Source organism: Leptosomus discolor, chromosome Z (genome assembly GCF_034619465.1).
Source record: "Leptosomus discolor isolate bLepDis1 chromosome Z, bLepDis1.hap2, whole genome shotgun sequence".
NCBI classification, from domain to species: domain Eukaryota; kingdom Metazoa; phylum Chordata; class Aves; order Leptosomiformes; family Leptosomidae; genus Leptosomus; species Leptosomus discolor.
In genome coordinates this window covers 70,342,618-70,361,858 of record NC_141419.1, presented here as the reverse complement: position 1 = coordinate 70,361,858, position 19,241 = coordinate 70,342,618, and the positions used below count along the sequence as shown (strand labels likewise).

Sequence of the window (19,241 nt, the reverse complement as noted above, 5' to 3'; positions counted from 1 at the left end):
ATTGCCTTTATGAGACTACCCTGAAATGCTGAGAAGGGGACAGATTTTGTTATTTCCTCATCCAGCTGATTCTTTGCAAAACTTTTTCTGCCACTTCTATGACATCTACAGGGCTATAGTTAATTTACACAAAGACAAGAGAAATTTTGCATTAATTCCTGTACCAATGTAGCCAAGTGCTTGTTTCTATTGCTCATAAAATTTCATCAGCAATGCAAGTAGAAAAGAAAATCTTAGAATCATAGAATGGTTTGGGTTGGAAGGGACCTTAATGTTCATCTGCTTCCAACCCCCTGCTATGGGCAGGGGCATCTTCAACAAGACCAGGTTGCTCAAAGCCCCATCCAACCTTGTCTTGAAGACTTCCAGGGAGGTGGCATCTGCAAACTCCCTGGGCAACCTGTTCCAATGCCTCACCACCCTCACAGTAAAGAATTTCTTCGTCATATTTAATCTGAATCTCCCCTCTTTCATTTTGAAACTGTTATCCCTCGTCCTATCACTGCACTCCCTGATAAAAGCTCCCACCTTTCCTATAAGCCCCCTTGAAGTACTGGAAGGCCACTATAAGGTCTCCCCGGATCCTTCGCTCCTCCAGACTGAACAACGCCAACTCTCTCAGCCTGTCCTCATAGGAGAGGTGCTCCATCTCTCTGATCATCTTCGTGACCCTCCTCTGGACCCATTCGAGCAAGTTCATGTCTTTCTTATGGGGGCCGCAGGGCTGAGCACAGTACTCCAGGTGGGATCTCACAAGAGTGGGGCAAAGCGAGGGAATCACCTCCTTCGACCTGCTGGCCATGCTTCTTTGATGCAGACCAGGATGTGATTGGTTTTCTGGGCTGCAAGCGCACGTTGCTGGCTCATGAACAGTTTTTCATCCACCAGCACCCCCAAGCCCTTCTCCACAGGGCTGCTTTTGATCCACTTGTCGTCCAGCCTGTATATGTGCTTGGGATTGCCCCAACCCAGCTGGGCTTGGCCTTGTTGAACTTCCTAAGGTTTGCATGGGCCTGCCTCTCAAGCCTGTCAGGGTCCCTCTGGATGGCATCCTTTCACTCCAGTGTGTCAGCCACACCACACAGCTTGATGTCATCAGCAAACTTGCTGAGGGTGCACTCAATCCCACTGTCCGTATTGCTGGCAAAGTTGTTAAATAGCTCTGGTCACAATACTGTCCCCTGAGGAGCGCCACTCATCACTCATCTCCATTCAGACATCAAGATGTTGACCGTGACTCTTTGAGTACAACCATCCAGCCAATTCCTTATCCACCAAGCGGTCCATCTGTCAAATCTATGTCTTTCCAATTTAGAGACAAGGATGTCATGCAGGATAGTGTCAACTGCTTTGCAAAAGTTCAAGTAGATGAGATCAGTTGCTCTACTAGCAAAATCTAGCATTGTCTTTCTTTTGATTTTTTTAATCCAAAACTCTAGTCTCATAGTGACATGCTGTTTAAACATAAACTTAGGGCATAATAATTAGCAGAGTAGCATGTGTATTATAAGTAAAAGTGTGTGTAACAACTTTATGTCAGTTAAAGAGATGCCACATATCGTGTCTAGCCCCCTTCTAACAAGTGAAGAGATTTCTTTATAAGAGAAGGGGACAGCTGGCAGGACTTGTCAAAAGATCTTGTCATCGGTCTGCTGCTTAAAATTTAGAAAGCTTCAGTTTGTTGACTGTCTAGACCCTTTGTAAGGTTTATGTTTTAAACAAGTTATTGCAAAGAAGATGATGTTTGAGAAGTGATGGTCAAGGGTAAATGGTCTGGGATGGTTTTTTATCTGTATGCTCTCTCTTACCGTTGCTGATTACTTTGAGGTTGCTTTCTTTTTGCTACTAGTCCTGTTTATAGTCAGTTATAGACTTCAGTGCAGTAATTCTTAAATCTTGCTGTTGGTGAGTATATTGCAACATTAATAGTTGCATCCTACTTTTTTAATCCAGGCAGTGAAATGTGAAATAGCAGATGCTCGGCTCGATTTTTCTATTTCAGCATCCTGTCATTCCAAAGAAATGCTTTAAACTCTCTGATTTGGGGGGGGGGGGGGGGTGTGTGTGATTTTCATATTGAGTTTCTGAGAAGCTTTATGAGAGACTTCACTGGAAGGAAAATGTGCAGTATTAAACTATAGCAGAGAAAAAAGATTGAAATCGTCAGAGGTTGTTATTCAGACCCCTCAAGGCTTTGGTACGAAGGCTCAGAGAAAAGCTGCCACCCTAAAATTTAAAATGGTCTTACCGTCTTCATAAATAACTTCTGGAGAAAATGAAGTAGGATGCAATATGCTGCTTATACAACACAGAAAATTCGTGCCTTGCATAAAATAAAGTCTGAATGTTGTAATACCTGTTCAGGGAATGTAGTCTGCTCTGTATGAAAAGAAATATTTATGAAGGACATATGAAATTACTAATTATTACAGAAATAAGCATGTGTGCATACAAGAGTTTTCACTTATACTGAGAAATAAAAAATAAGTAGTAATTTCTGCTCTATCAGACAGAAAATATTTGGATAACAACAGCTTAAATTGAGTATCTGGAAAGAGGATATATTTAAGGATCAGTATATGGACAGCTGACCCCTTTGAAGCCATCCACATTCAGCACTTTCAGACTGAGGCATCTAATGGTTAAATTTGAGGAAAACAAGCTTTTACACGGTTTGGATGACTTTGGATATGACTGGATAAAATACCAAGGAAAGTATGTAGTGCTTATTGCTGACAGCTGCTATCACAGAATCATGATTTATGAAAAAATTTCTGATAAATTTTCTGATAAAATACCATAAAGAATAAGAGTTGAGGAGAGATTGGTTAATCAAATTGAGCATCTAGATATTATTTGTCAGAAAAGCAATATATGGAACAGTTGGATTGCATTTTGTTACTGCAGATCCACCTGGATTTTTTTTAAGCAGCACAGGATCAAATTTCAATGTCAGTCTCCGAAGGCTGCATGCAAAGAAGAAACAAAAGGGACTTTTTTTTTCTGTTGCTGCACGAAGACATCTGAAACACTTTTGTATTGAGATGGTTTATTGTTTTAATTTTGTATTACAATGTGTACTACGGATGGATTGCAAACTGCAAGTTTCACTGAGTCAGAGTAACTATGTAATCAAAACAGATAAAAAGATCTCGCTGCTTGTTGTTGTTTATGACTCATAGAGTCTTAACCTTAAATAATTTTTTCTTTTCAAAGTGTCATTTAGAGAAAATCTCCAGCAAGGCAATACAAATTCTGTAGGAAATCAGATTTGAACTTCTTGCAAATTTGTAGTGGTTGAAAAGCTACTATAATTTTCCTGATTTTTTGAAGTAAACCCATCTATTTATGTATTTCAGTGATTTGTTTGTTTCAATTTTAAGGAAAAACTGTATATGATTTTTTCAAGTCATCCTGAAACTCATAAGAAGTGAGTACAAAGATTCACTTCTGATGGTTAGGATTATTCTGTAGTGATCTTACTAGGTATAAAAAAATGAAGTAACAGTGATGAAATCTGATTACCTTTCCCCTAATTTTCTCAGATATATTCTTCTTTGAAACCTTTTACTTGTCTTTATTTTCCTTCAGTGTAAGGAAAATTGTACTTTAAATGGTGTTTAGAGATGGAATCTATTCATGTAATCAATAATTAAATTGAGTTCAATAAACTTGGCCAAGACACTTTAAATAGGTGGCCTGATTTGTTCTGAGCAAGGTGATCACTCAGTTGCTCCATCCAGATAAGGAAACTTTGAAAAACTGGGACAATCATTTACTTGTCTAAATATAGTTTTATTTAGTTCCTAATTTTAGGGTGACTTATTTTAAAGCAATTGATCTCACTAGGTGAATCCTTCTTTTACTGTAATATGTCACAAAGTACACCTCAGTTGTGGAAACTGAGGGTACTTGCAGATTCGTAAATCTAGGGTCACCTTTGCGGTGAGAGGTAGGCACATCTCTGCCCAATGCAAAGGACTGTGGGCACCCAGCTCAGTTGGAAGGATGTCACATTCGACAGGTGCCCAGCTGAAGATTTGGGGTTGGGCATACCATAATGTGCATCCAGGTGAATACAGATAGGGGCACAGTTAATCTAGCTGAGGTAAATACCTCTTTTGAGTCACAGTTGTGATGGTTCTTACTAAATTCTCTTCTATCTGATGAATAAAAGACAAGAACTTTCTCAGTTCTGCATCAGCCTGTGTTGGAAGTCCGTGTTACGATATCAATAAAATTTGAGTGATCATGTAGCCACAACAGTTAATGATTGAAAGGAGGTTCATGCAGTTCATGCAATACTGCTAAGGAATTTGTGTAAAATTTATTTAAAGTCATTTTTTAAAAAGCTTATGGTGAAAGTTAAGTTCAGCAAAGCCATTTTTCTATCCAAAACAGCAGTAAGTCTTCTATAACCACATATAGCAGACAGAAACTCTGTGTAACTCTCATTGTGTTGATCTGTTGATAACTGTTAGCAGACAGATCTACAACAGTTGCTGTAGGCGGTACAAGCAGACAGAATTGTGACAAAACTGACAATTCCCAGGATCAGTGATGCTTTGGAAGGAAACTTCAAATCTGTAGAATGAGGTTGTTACTTAAAAATCAGTGTTCCAGAAGTGGAGATACATAAACAGTTTGTAAATGCTGTTGAGAACAGGAGAGGACCTCCCTTTCTGACCAGCACTCTTCCCGTGTTGTCTGTTCCACTTTCTGCTGTATAATGCTGGAGAAGAGACCAATTTTGATAAGAGTAGGCGTTCTGCACAAAAGGACCTTTTGTATACTACCTGTTAATTCAGATTATGCTGAATGACAAGAAGAATTTCAGATGCAGTGTTTGATATACTATGACTGTATTTATGCAAAGGTGCCAAACTATAGCAGCATTGTTTCAGGTATTCTTTTACAGATATTTTGTTATGAGTATTTTCCCTAACAGAGTAATAGTATATACATCCTCTCAAAGCTTAGAAGTAGAATGGAAAAATGCATGAATTGTCTGTTATTTCAGTGCTGCATATCTCTTTGTTAAAATTAAAATATATGGTATTTTTACAGGTATAACATTAATATTTCAACAGAAATATTTTATTGATTCTCTAGCTCTTTATGTATGTGAATTGACAGGACTGTCTCGTTTTACCATGTAGCAGAACAACTACTAGGTTGTACTAGAGAGCAATTGTACTCTTATTGTACTAGAGAGAAGGACTCTTCAGAAGTAGATAGCAACAGCTTTGGTCTGACAGAAGGCAATATTTGTGCTCGCAGCTTCTTTTCTTCAGGACTATAATTTAACCTTAACCAGTCCAGATATCTCTGTAAACTTCAATAGTATGTTTAGCTCACATGTTACTGCCAGTTCTACATCGTTTCAGTTTCCAAAATGCAAAGGAGATCTGGAATAACAGAAGGAGGAACAATACTCTCCTTTTTTTCCCCCTACAACTTCTGTGCAAAAAATAAGTTGTAAAAAAGGAAGATGTTTTCTCTGTATGGAATTCACACCAGAAGGGCCAAAACAACCTTTTATCTGTTATTTTGGCATTGCCATCAAGGCTCTAGTAGATTCATAGAAGTTTCTGCAAGCCTCTGTGAATGAATTGTCCTTCTCCTTGTTTGAAATACCGGTTACAGTAAAGATGAATGGTTATTAATATTTGCTTTATTGTTAGGTGTAGTGACACTAATAGCTATGACTGGGTGCTCTACTCTGCATATTTATTTTTGGCATGAAGCTTCATTTGCCAGCTTAGCTATAATGCTCACATATTCTCTTAAATGCCTGAATAAATATTGTGTGTGTTTTATTAAATGCAAAAGAAAACTAAAAATTAAGGTAGACTTTTAACACGGCACTTATTTCTTATATAATAGTTTAGGGGTGGGTATAGATATTAAAGCATTAAGATGATTGTGGTTCAAGTACTTTTGAGTAATATTCCAGTGGCCTGTCTCTGAATTCATCTTGATAATTAAATTATTTTAATAAGAATAATTCTTTATGATAAGTCAATGAAGTAGTTGCCATAATCTTCAAAAGATCTGCGTAAAAGCTGTGTTTACAGATGTTCCTTAAACAGTAAATATGATTCTCCTAAGAGAAATTTTCAAGACGGCAATAATACCTAGAGCTACTAGTTTAGATGTATATTCCAAAAGCTCAAAGGCTCAGTTACTCCATAGAAGGAACTGCAGAGATTAACCAAATTGCATAACAAAAAATGCTTAAATAATTTCAAATCCAGCATAACAAGAAACTGAAATATGTTATATAAGATGCTTGGAAAGAAAGGGGATAATACGCATGTACAACATCTAGCACAAAGGATATTCTGTTCTGTGTGGCCTGTTTCAACCTGATTAAAACAGTATGAATTGGTAATACAATAAAAGAGTCATTCTAGTTCTGTGAAGTGTGTACAGGAATAAAAAGAAAAGAGATAATTTTCTTCTCCTTTATCTGTTTTTCCGAGTTTTGTTTTTCACTTCTTCCACAAAAAAAGCCTTTCTCTCCTGTCATAAGTAAGATTAAAGATCTGCTGAAGTAAAAATATTTCAGTGAGACAAATTGATTAATTTGCAATATATCAAGGCATTTTATAAATTTGTTTTTCTTAAGGTACTCTAGTTATGTCCTCAAATTGTCCTTTTACTTAAAAGAAATCATATTAAAAATGCATTTAACTAATATTAAATAATGTTTGCCATTGACAGGCTACTGAGTTTATTACAGTTCTGTAACTCTCTATGAATCTCTAACCAGAAGTTTAATAAATGCTCTAAATTAATTTGGTAGTTAATGGAGTGTGTAAAAAGGACATGGTTCCTTGAACAGCCAGGTTAAATAAATATATCCTGTAAAACTTTAAATTCATTCTGAGTAAGTCATGGTTTTTGTTGATTCTTTGTAATAGTTTTAGGTCTATGAAAGTCAGATATTGTCTGACTTGATAAGATTGCCTTGATGTTTTTTGAGTATAACTGCTTCTCCAGAGAAGAAGAATGCAGGCGAAACCTACTTAGACTCCAATGAAATGCACCTTTACAAGGATCGGCTTTGTTTTCCATAGTGTTGAATTAGTCCAGCCATTTCAGTGCTAGTACTGTCTCTTAGTTGACTTCCGTCTGCAGCTGCACTGTAATAATTATACACTCATAAATAGCCTCTATTGTGTCTTATACCTACTCCATTAACTTACAGGACAGGAGATTAGCTATTTTGGAAAAAATAGTCCACATATGTAGCCTGTAAGTGGTGGAGAGTTTATCACGATAATCTTTTTAAATTGTTATTGTTCTCACTTCAGATTTGTGTCTTATTTTCAGTTTGAAGTGTTAATTGCATCTGTAAGATGTGGCATCTTATTATTGCTTTTTATGGTAGATTTTAAAAAATCAGCTTGATTGGCTTCCTTTGTCTTCTGCTGTAGGGTGTATTTTAGGCTTTTATATGTTTTCGTTGTGCCCTCTCCAGTTTTCCAAGTCAATTTTAAATTGTAGATGTTCAAACTTGGGTATGTTATTCTAGAAGAGATCTCGGTAACAACCTGTACAGAACTTTAGGAGACCCTTTAAAAGCAGTCTGTGTAGGCAGCAAAAGAGGGAACTCCTTTTCATCAAGCACATATTCTTCCAGTGGTTTTCTAGATCCACATTTACCCTTGGTTATGAAGGTGTCATGTCATTCAATACTTGAAGATTTTTTAGCCTTACAAGGCTCCATAGAATTGGCAGGTTCTTCATTTCCCTACATCTTCCACTGGTGGGATCTCGGCTATGCTGCTGATGTGAACGGCCTCATCAAAGGGGCAAGCATTACATGGGTTAAATGAATTGCATAATTCCTTAGCTCTGGACAGTTGACTTCTTGCTTATTAGTCATAAGGAATAGTTTCCAGTAGAGCTGCTCCAAAGGGTGTTTGTAAGCACTGAAGCAAAACATTGTGTCCATGCATAGTTGCTCAGCTCCTAGTTCCCAGTTATCTCAGGTGTTTCCATCTGCAACCAAAAAAAATGTCTCCTCTTCTATCTCCTTCTTTGTGCTTCAACACCTTCAAGCTAACTTTTCCAGGCCAGGATATGAGAAGACTTATTTATATTTCAGGGCGCACAACACGGCATCTTTTAACTCTTGAGAAGAGTAGTGAACTCAGAGCACTTGTCAAAGACTTGTTGACTATGCACAGCCTTGTCAGCACATTTGGTCCTTCCTCTGAGCTGTCTCTTATTGCATCTGAACAAAAGAAAACAGTACTTGTGCCAGCTCACACATTAGGGTTCATAACTAGCAAGCGTCATTCACTCTCTATGAGCATCTTATCTTCAGGCTGTTGGCTCACTGTTTCAATCTCTAATATCTTTTCTGTACACTATCCAGTTTTTCAGCATGCATTTTAATTTGTGGCTAACAGACTTGGACCTTCTAATGATTCACCAGTGATTTATGCAAAGGCAGTCACCTAGTAAAGCCCAAACAGCACTGTGCAGAACTTCATGAGTTTGTCATAGCTGAGTAGGTTGGCAATAGTACAAAGTCACAGCAGGCAAGTACAATAAATTTAGGTGCATATTAGAGAAAATAAATTCAGCTAACCAGGTAAGTTGTGATGACTTGCACTTGTGAAGTGCTCAGACACTAAAATAATAGACTGGAAAACTATCTTAGACGGGAGTATGATAAACTCATAGAGTTAGTGACCTGGCTCTGTTTGTAGCATGGGTAGTATTTGGATACAGTAAACATTAAAAACCTGATAATTTTCTCAGCTATGACCTATGCATAATAATTCAGAAAACTTTAACTAGATAAGAAATTTTATTTGCCTGTGTTGTTCACTATCATTCAGCAATTAAGAATATAGAGAACGTTCAGCATTAAGAAAAGATTGTAGTAATGCTATTGTAGCCGTCATTACCTAAAGACAGAAAAAATTCAAGATTGATAGAAGTTAGTATGTGTACATATATTTGATTAAACAAATCAAATAAAGCGTATTTGGTTAGGCAAACTGCTAGAGTGTGGAAAAACAAAGTTTGGAGGGTCAAAAAGTCTTTTCAAGTCTGAAAAGCGGTAACCCTCACGAATAAACATGACCTGAGAACACCCTTTGATAACGCAAATAGAGAGGGAAAGGGAAATAGAGTGTTAAGGGGCATATCTTCTCTGAGAAGCAAGAAGATAGGTGATTTTTTTCACTGGAGCATGGAAGAGGCTAACTAGAGGTTAGAGTGCAAGTATCTGTTGAGAATATTCTGAGTTTCACTTTTATTATTTATTCTATTAATTTATTGCTGTCTCTTTAGAGCCCTGTATACAAAGAGTATAGGTGTCCTATCAGCAATTGCCTTAAAAGCCTTGGTCTGCAAAGCACAAGATGAACAACTCCACTGCCTAAAGCTACTTGTAAATGATACGGAATCATAAAAAAATAAAATACACTGTTAGCTTTAGACAGAAGTTTGCTAGAAGAAGAATGAAGAAAATGTCTTTCAGTTGTTTCCCCTTGAGCAATTTATCCAGCCCAAATGCAGCAGAGAGGCTCTGGATGGAGGATATGACAGTAGGTAGCTCCAGAGAGCTGCTTCGGCTGCTTTGCCCTGCTTTGAAGCTTTTGGCTTGCCCTTGTTCTTTTCTGAAATGTTGCATGGGAGTGCAGACTGAATTATTAATTTGTACAGATACTTAAGCCATGGGCACTGGCACCTCTGCCCTATTATGATTTACATGTTTCAAGCTTAAATTTGCCAGACACCTGAAAAGATGCCCTTTTGCATCCATCATACCAGTCAACCAAAATAGAGTGCTCAAAGGCATACAAACCCTGGTGGACCTTATGGCCTGATTTGGAAGAACTTCCAGTTTTAGCAGTAAAGATTTTTGGTAGGGTTTTTCCTACATTTTAAAATTGGACTTCAATTTATCTTCTGAGTTGGCTTTTGAAACTCCATAAAAATTCGCCAATTCAGTCTGCAGAAATTAGGCTAGATAAATTCTGTTCAAAGCAATAAAGCCTGCAGACTTTCCCATAGTGATGTCACTCATTTCAGTCAATTTTTATGCAATTTTCAGGAAGCAGATATACCTGAGGTCACAACACTTATGTCAGATTTGTTACAATTGACGGGTTCAAAAGCTGTTGTGGGATGACCTGACAGATAGATAGACATGGCACTCCCCTAAGCTGCATTTCTGTTGGAATTCAGGCTAAACCCACTGATTTTTTTTTTCCAGCAGCAGTCAAGAACTATTTTTTTTTTTTTGGATCCATTTCTGTACAAAACAGGATTTATATTCATTTTTTCAAACTTTTTCAGACTTGGGATATATGATTCTGATTATATAATATAACTGAAGGCTTAGAGTCTATTTTAGAGCTGCAAATCATTGTAGATTTATTTATATAGAGCTTACCAATAGCATGGAACAGATTACCGAGAGGCAGCTTCCAAGAGAAGAAAGGAGAATATGCATACTGTGCTTTTTCAAAATGTGAAGTATGCGAATGTGCAGCAAATCAGATCTTCCTCCTGGTTTGTAAGGGTGAAATTGTGGCTTCTTGAGCCTCCCACACCCCTGTTCCCCTTTTGAGGTACCGTTTGAGGTACTGTTCATGTCAGGACAGTGAAGGAGTTTCCTCTACAAAGCAGCTACCATTTTATCCACCATTAACATACAAGGACAGAAAAATTTTTTTTCCCTCCTAACCAGTCTGTGTAACATCTAACGGAATATGTATTCTGATCACCACCTATGCCAGTATCTTTTAGTAAGGAATTACTGAAAGAGGTTATGATTGCCCAGTGGAGCATGCAGTCACTGTTATGTTACAAGTGCAGTCTAGAATGGGATCTCCATAGTTCTATGGCAAGGATGAATAGCCTTCCTTATTTTTAGAAAACTTGTGGATATATTTGGTGGGCCACACATTAATAATGCATCTGTCTTGTTACCCCAGTCTCTGTTCCACAGAGCTCTCTATCGCTCTTACACAATTTTATGCACTGTCTTGTGCTATCTAACGCCTGGCTATTTTTCAGTGAACGTGTACTCAGGCCAGCATCTCACACTGCTAAGTGTTTCTCTAGCCCTCCATACTGCACAGCACTGTCCTGCTTAGCACATCCCATCTAAAACTATACAGATTATTTCTCATCCTTAGTACTACAGCATTGCAAAGCAGTCCCTTGAAAAAGGCATGTTCATGCTGATTGGCTTATCCCTGACTCTGCTTTCACACTAATTTAATTTAGATGGACATTCTTCTATTTTAACACTTGGTTAATAGAAGAATGTAGGCGTAGGAAACATTTAGATTCTTCTTCTACTGTCATTTCGGGGCAATTTATTGGCTCAGTTACTATGTACTAATAGTAAGTCAGCTACTAATTAACTTGTAGTCATGTTTGCATTGATAAAGCATACACTCGGGAACAGCCCTGCAGAGAAGGACTTGAGGGTGCTGGTATATGAAAAACCGAATGTGAGCCAGCAATGTGCACTCACAGCCTAGAAAACCAGGTGAGACCCCACCTGCAGTGCTGTGTTCAGCTCTGGGACCCCCAGCATAAGACAGATATGGACCTGCTTGAGAAGGTCCAGAGGAGGACTACAAAGATGATGAGGGGACTGGAGCACTTCTCCTGTGAGGACAGGCTGAGAGCTGGAGTTTTCAGCCTTCCAGTACTTCAAGGGGACCTACAGGAAAGGTGGGGAGGGACTTTTGATCAGGAAGGGTAGTGATAGGACGAGGGGTAATGGTTTCAAATAGAAAGAGGGGAGATTTAGATTAGATGAAAGGAGGAAGTTCTTCACTGTGAGGCTGGTGAGGCACTGGCACAGGTTGCCCAGAGAAGCTGTGGCTGCCCCCTCCCTGGCAGTGTCCAAGGCCAGGCTGGATGGGCCTTTGAGCAACCTGGTCTGGTGGAAGGTGTCCCTGCCCATGGCAGGGGGGTTGGAACTGGATGATCATTAAGGTCCCTTCCAACCCAAACCGTTCTATGATTCTTCTGTTTAAAAAGTGAAATATATGAAAGACGAAAGTAGTTCATAGAAACATGAAAGAGAAATCTAGTGTTTTTACTTAACTTCAAGGCCTTTTGAAAAATTCCTTCATTGATCAGTAATCTTTGCTGGGTTAATATTTCTGTGAAATACAGTTTTATGTATTTTTTCCAAGTTGTATTTCAGTCAGTTGTCTTTGCAAGATAATCACGTGAAGTATAGGCCTGATTTTTTTCTTGGTCATCAGTTCCTTTAACTGTGGACATTTCTGAGCTTAGAAAGCATTTTGAATTGGTCTATTTAAAATGAAGGGGGTTGCAAGGTTTTTTTCATAGTTTGGCATCTTAGGGCGAATGTTATATGTGCTTTATTTAGTTCTATCACTGTTCTAATCATATTCCCTTATTTTACTCTGAATCTCCTTTTACCAGTAGCGTACATATAGAATCTTGTCTTGTTAGTATCTGTGTTCACTAGTTCTAGGTCTTTCACATGATTAAAGGTAAATCTTACATTAAATATCATGTTATTGATTGGTACATGTGTTCTCTTTGAATGTGGGACTGAATCAAATACTTTCATGTAGTCCAGCCATACTATATTAGACTCCTTGTTATTTAACATTCTTTATAGGCTTTTCAAGCAGAATTTGATCCTCTGTTCCCCTCTTTTTTTTCCTTTTTTTTTTTTGGGTAACATCCTTCTGCCATCCAGCCAGTGAAATATGAGGGGTTACCATCAGGTGATCCAGTCAGTATTAGCAGTTCCCAAGTGATCTGGGAAAATGGGAACTTTTGAAGGCTCTTACCTTTCTTCCATTTCTTAGGAGTAATAGTTTTGCTTTCAAGGTTTTCCTGTTAGTATTTGGTGATCTTTTATTCCCATCACTATCCTTTATGTCTACATGACGTTTCTCAATTTTGTCTGTACTATAATTCTGCAAGAACATTCTGGTTTATGCTTGTAAAGCTCTCAAACACCGAAGCTCTAGCTGTAGTTGAAACATATATGCACTGCTTAATTGCAAATGAAAAATAATGCCTGTTTAAATTATAGTGCATTAGCTTCTTGCATAACGAAGTTGCTCTGATTTTAGCTTTGCATTACTAAATGATGCCATGCGCCTAAATAGGTCTTTTGAGAAGGGGCGCAAAGCTATAGAAAAGACAGCTCTTTCTCTGATCCACTAAGCAAATTACTCTTAACTAGAGTCTAGTTACACATTAGAATAATTTTTATCTTCTTTCTAATTGCAATTGGTTCTGAGAGTCTCCTGTCTGTGCATCTTACCATTGTTACAAACCTGTCTCAGAACCAACCATTATCCTTGAGTCCTCAGCCATTTTGCCTCTAGCTCTCGCATTTACATAATTGGCTCATTTGAGATGTTTACCTTGCAGCCCATGGAACAGGCAGCTCCTCTATACACATTGTATATTTCTTTTCCAATCAGTGTTCATCAAAACGAGTCAGCAAAAGCTTGATTCCTGCCCCTTTTGGTTTTGTGCTAGCTTTTAATTGTAATTTTGTTATTGCATAGAATCATAGAATCATTTAGGTTGGAAAAGACCTTTAAGATTGTCACATCCAACCATTAACCTAATACTGCCAAGTCCACATGACTGGGTTGGCAGGGGTTGTTATTGTAACAATGCATTAGTGTTTTGTAATTTCTATTGAAGTCATCTCTGTCATGTATTGAGCTCAGACTACTTTCTCCACTTTCTGTGCCCAATTGTTTTCCACTTTTTGTCAAAGAAACAGTATTATGAGGCTTCGTTCATTCTAAAATTACCTAGCTGTAATCAACTTTTACCTTTTGTAAAGCTGTAATCAACTCATTACCTTTTGCCATTCTGTTCTGGTAGAGACACTCTGGGTTAAACAGTGTTGATTAGTTGTAATACAGTGCTGCTCCAACACTCTATTCTACAGCATGGAGCTAGAAGTAATAGTCCCAGTTGTTGCTGTCTGGGACTAGCTTCTGTGGCTGCTAGAGAAGCTAAAAGCTAGTCCCAGCTAGACCTACACCGGCTGCTTGTCAGTACAGCCTGGTTGCCTCTGCAGTAAATTTCAGTACACACTGAAGTTTTCTGGGCCCATCTCAAGTCTGGCATGGAGAAAATCAAGCTGGAGTAATAAGTGCTGAGGTAAGTGCTACAGGAGCCATGTAGTTATCGATGCTTAGGGTTGCACAAGAGTTTACATTTGGACACAGTGCTAAAACCAAACTGTCTCCATGCATTTATGTCACAGCAGGCCAGAATTTATAAGTCCTCTTGGCACCTGGCATTCTGGAAAGTGCAATGCAAAGGCTGAGCCGGACTGGCAGGATGAGTGCTTATCTAGAACTGATAAATTCTGGGTAAATACTTCTGCTTGTATTTTTAAATGCATTCCACAGTACCTATACTGTTAGGGCTTATTCATTATTTGCAGTCTTCAGTATCCCAGGTAGAACAGGACTGACTATAATGAGGGACAACAGAAACCCAAACTGATAAGCCATACATGTTACCATCTCTGAAACAGATCTAGACACTCCCATCTCTATAGCAGGCACAAAATAATTGTCATTAACATTTGGTATACCGGTATCATGCAGTGTTGTCTGCCATGGCCTATGAGTGTCAAAAGTGGCTTATGTAATACACAGCTAGTGGGTATGCAAATTAGATGCAAATAATGCAGCTGCTCTGGCCCAGAGTAGTATTTCTTGGGTGCTTCATGTAAATAGTAGGTGTCTGGAAGGACTTGCAGGACTGGCATTGCAGGGCTAGCAAAACGGTAGGTACAGAGCAGTGATTGAGCACGGGGCACGAGGGTATTGAGTATGGATACTGGAGCTTGCAAGAGGTCACTGATACAAGGCAGCTTAAATTAAGACACTTAAACTGAGATCATTAGGTAAGGATTGGGAGTTTAGAACAAGGGGCATGAGAGAAGAATTTTGATACTCAGCAGTGTCTGACACCCTCATCTGTCTTGGTTCTTTCCTGGTGGGTCTCTTGGATATTGGGCTATGTTGAGTTCTGTTAGCTGTGAAACTGAAAGAGAGAGGATGGGTAGAGGAGCTACAGCAAAGTTAATGTCCCTTATGTGGCTCCCATAGAAATAAAAAAAAAAATGTTTTCCTTTAAGCCAAAACCACTGGATAGTGTAGTGTAAGATCTTCAGATTATGTGCAAATCTCCCAAGAGCAAAGCAAGACCCTGGCTATATACACAAGCTGTTACACTCATATGGCATGTACACCATTTGGGAAGTCCAGCTGTGTCCCTTACAAATATATCAATGCAAGGAAATTCAGAGCATATGTGCTGGCAAAACCAAGTGGTTACCAAAGATGTCAGGGCTTCCTGGACTTTCTACTGTAAGATTTAGGTCCTGCATTGTGGTAATAAAGTTGTGGCTTGTTTCAAACTGTGAGTCATTATTCTTGATGAAACACGCTTTTCACAAATTAGCTTTCAAAGTCAGAACAATCCACAGGTTATTTTTAGAGATTTTTGTTTTGTTTTGCCTTTCTTGGCAAAGTAACCAGGTATTTTTCTAATAAAGTTACAAATAAATTGTTAAAATTCATTTTAAAAGAAGAAATCTGATCATAGTACAGTTTTACTCAGCCTTTTTGGTTTTGTTATTTCCTTCTTTTACTGTCTCATATGATTTTTGTTCTCCTTTCTCACAGAGTGCTTGTTGTGACATTCCTGTCTTATCAGTGTGTTTCATCATCTCATTAAAAGTAACCCATATTAAAAATTAAGAATATCAACAGTGTGTACCAACTTCTTAAGTGTTATTTAAAGTCAACTTCCTGCTGATTGATTTATCCAAAATAGTTATCAGCTGAGCTGTAAAAAGATGTTTTCTTTTTCCTTTTGCAGACTGCAAATGATAACCTGCATACTGACGATGAGCATGAACTCAGAGGAGATAAAGAAAGCTATCTCTGTGCAGTGTGCCTGGATGTTTATTTCAATCCTTACATGTGTTATCCATGCCACCACATCTTTTGTGAACCTTGCTTAAGGATGCTTGCCAAAGACAATCCAGCCAGCACTCCATGTCCACTGTGTCGCACTACAATTGCGAGAGTCTTTTTCCAAACAGGTATAAAACTGAAAGTTTTTACAATACAGAAAAATATTTGTAGCTTTCCTTCCTCTTTCTGGCCTGAATAAATATGCATTTAAAAATATACTAAAACCCTGGTATCCAAGTATAGTCATAAAAAGAAGAAAGAAAGAAAAGAAAGAAAAGAAAAGAAAGAAAGAAAGAAAAGAAAAGAAAAAGAAAGAAAAAGAGAAAGAAAGAGAAAAAGAAACAGAAAGAGAAAGAAAGAGAAAAAGAAAGAGAAAGAAAGAAAAGAAAACGAAAGAAAGAAAAAGAAAGAGAAAAAGAGAAAGAAAGAAAAAGAAAGAGAAAGAGAAAGAAAGAAAGAAAGAAAGAAAGAAAGAAAGAAAGAAAGAAAGAAAGAAAGAAAAAGAAAAAGAAAAAAATCATATGCAATAGACCACATCCAAAATGCATGCAAAGCAAAATTTGGTGATGTTAATCCACAGTGAGGTTTTCTTTGCATTGAACTCTTCCTAGGACTAGTCCATACAGGCTTTCTTCAGTGGCAAGAAACTATTCTGTATGCATGTTTTAAAACTTTTTGATTTTTGTAGTGAGATTCTCATATTTTGCATTTCTTTGGTTTCCTCTTGCTAAATAATCACAAACTCCAACATAATAAATATTTTCTCAAAATACCCTGCCAGAAAAGCATTTTTAAAATTACTAACTTAATCACAAAAAAAAAAAAAAAGGCGGTTTTCTTGGGTTTACGGCTTTAATTTAGCCACAAGTGAAAACAAAGGCTGGCAGAACTATAGAATCCTCCTAACTAATCTTGTTTTTAAATTCTGCCTTCCTGGCCTCTTACACCTTCATCTCTAGTGCTCCTGATTTTTAGCAGTAGGAAAACATGGTGGTTAGGGGGTGTTTGATGTCCAACTAGGTAAAGGGAGAGAAGAGGGTGAGTAGTACTGTAGGTGGGATACCTGGAACAGTATGAGTCAGTCTTTCATGCCTGGAGCTTAAAAAGGTAAATTCAAGCACCATGGATAAAATTACACTATGTTACCTGGAGCTAGTCCCTTTACAGCACTTAAAACTGTGCGTAGACAGGTCACAAAGTGATGGAAATGACTCAGCCATGCAGGAGTGTTTGTTTATTTTTGCATGCTGCAGGGATCTTGCAGTGATCGTCTTTAAACTGAGAGAATGCTGTGATGATGACAGGTTGGGAATGCAGACTGAAGTATGATTTCACATTGATCAACAGCTGCCCAGCTTCTGTTTCTGGTTGTGGACAAGACTTTTCCTCTGCACAGGCTCAACTTCGTATAATTTGGTGGCAGACCAGTTCAAGGAACTGACTGGGCTAAATAAGAACTCATTTGGGTGGGAAGGAGGCATTTTTCAGACAAGCTAATTGCCCCAGGATAGTTCACTGGGGAGCTGCTGGTGGCCAGGGTAGAGACTGACTATGTCGGCACTGCAGCAGAGAAAATGGAAAGCTGCAGCCTGAGCACTCTTAGCACCCTGCCTGGATGATGTATAGAGGTTTCAAGCTGTTCTCATTTAGTTTGCTTAATGTTTGATGCTCCTTTGGATTTATATACAGATGAAGTGTGTTTCACCAGTAGAGAATTACTTTTAGTTGATTTAGGGCTATTTAGATTTAAATAAAAACTATTTAACAGATTTGCTGCAGTAAAATACTGCTGGGAGAACAAAAAGAGAGAATATAGATGCTTGCTAATACGTATTTGCAAAACTTCTCAACACATTTAAAGTACTGTCATTTAAGTGAAATATTAACAGGACTGTTTGTAGCCTTTGAATACTTCATATACAATGTGTAAAATACCTGATGGGAGGGAATGAAGAAGAGGGAGACGAACTCTTCTCACTGGTGCCCACTGGCAGGACAAGAGGCAGTGGACACAAACTGAAACACATGAAATTCCATCTGAACACAAGAAAACACTTTTTTCCTGTGAGGGTGGTCAAACAGGTTGCTCAGCGAGGCTGTAAAGTGTCCATCTGTGGAGACACTCAACACCCAACCAGACACACTCCTGGGCAACCTGCTGTAGCTGACCCTACTTGGGCAGCAGAGTGGACTAGATGATCTCAGGGGGTCCCTTCCAACCTAATCCATCCTGTGAAAATATTGAAAAGGTATGTAGTTTTTTTGAGGAAAAGGATTTGTGTGGCTAACGTGTAAATACACTATCATAAATATGTAAATAGAGAGTCTACTGTAAATAGCCATGACAATATGAGATGTGTATAGTATTAACAACTTCAGATGAGACAAATCCATATGGCCTTACAGCAGCTATTTGTGTATTGCCATTCAGTATATAGCAATATATGCTTGACTTAGCAATATATTTGAAAGTAGATACACCAAATTTACTTTGGTTTATTATACATATATTATGAAAAAAATTTTGTAATTTCCCAGTGCATAACATATTGAGCAGCTTTTAAATCAACCAAGAAATATTGATTGTGATATCATATCCTGAGAGAAATTAGTAAAATCAACACATTAAGGAAGATGGATGGTGCCAGACCAATGTAAAGGGTAGTAAATATTTTTTTTTACTCAGGAGATTTATTCAGACTTTTAAAAGTTATGGTAAAGTCACTGCTGCTATCGGTTTGTGCAGCCAGCAAAGCAAAGTTGCTAGCATTTTTTACATATTTCTCTAATACTACAGCTGGGGTGTCTTATTTCCATCACTAATTTATTCTGCATACTTTCTGCAGCTTTCCTTTTGTATGACTGCACTTTATTTCACAAGGATGTCTCAAAAAGAAAACATTTAAAGATATATTCAGAAGTTCACTTTTTAGCTTGTACACATTTGCAAACTGAACACAACTGCAACAGAAGGCAAAAAGCCTTTTTTGATCAGAGCCAGTTGCTCTGTTAGTGTCTGCCACGCATTTCCATTTTTCTTAAAGGCTTTCTTAAAAATCCTTCTCCCATCAGGATAAATTCACATTTGGTCAGATGATGGAGTGCCCAGGATACATGTAAGACCACAGCTTTTGATCTGATTGCAGCAACCCACTTCAAGCATCTCTGTCTTTTAAATGCCCCCCCTGTCGGAGGAAAGAGCGAGCCAGGGATTGGCTTCTACAATTCCATTCGTATAAAGCT

The 19,241-nt window shown here is 38.1% G+C and overlaps 1 protein-coding gene across 1 annotated transcript in view; it reads left to right on the top strand.

Moving 5' to 3' along the window:
* The window catches only part of RNF180 (ring finger protein 180), a 72,565-nt gene that overhangs the window by 31,982 nt on the left and 21,342 nt on the right, over positions 1-19,241 (top strand). The window contains exon 4 of the mRNA XM_086480119.1: positions 15,901-16,126. Within this exon, the coding sequence (XP_086336245.1) occupies positions 15,901-16,126 (226 nt within the window). The remainder of the gene's footprint in view (positions 1-15,900; positions 16,127-19,241) is intronic.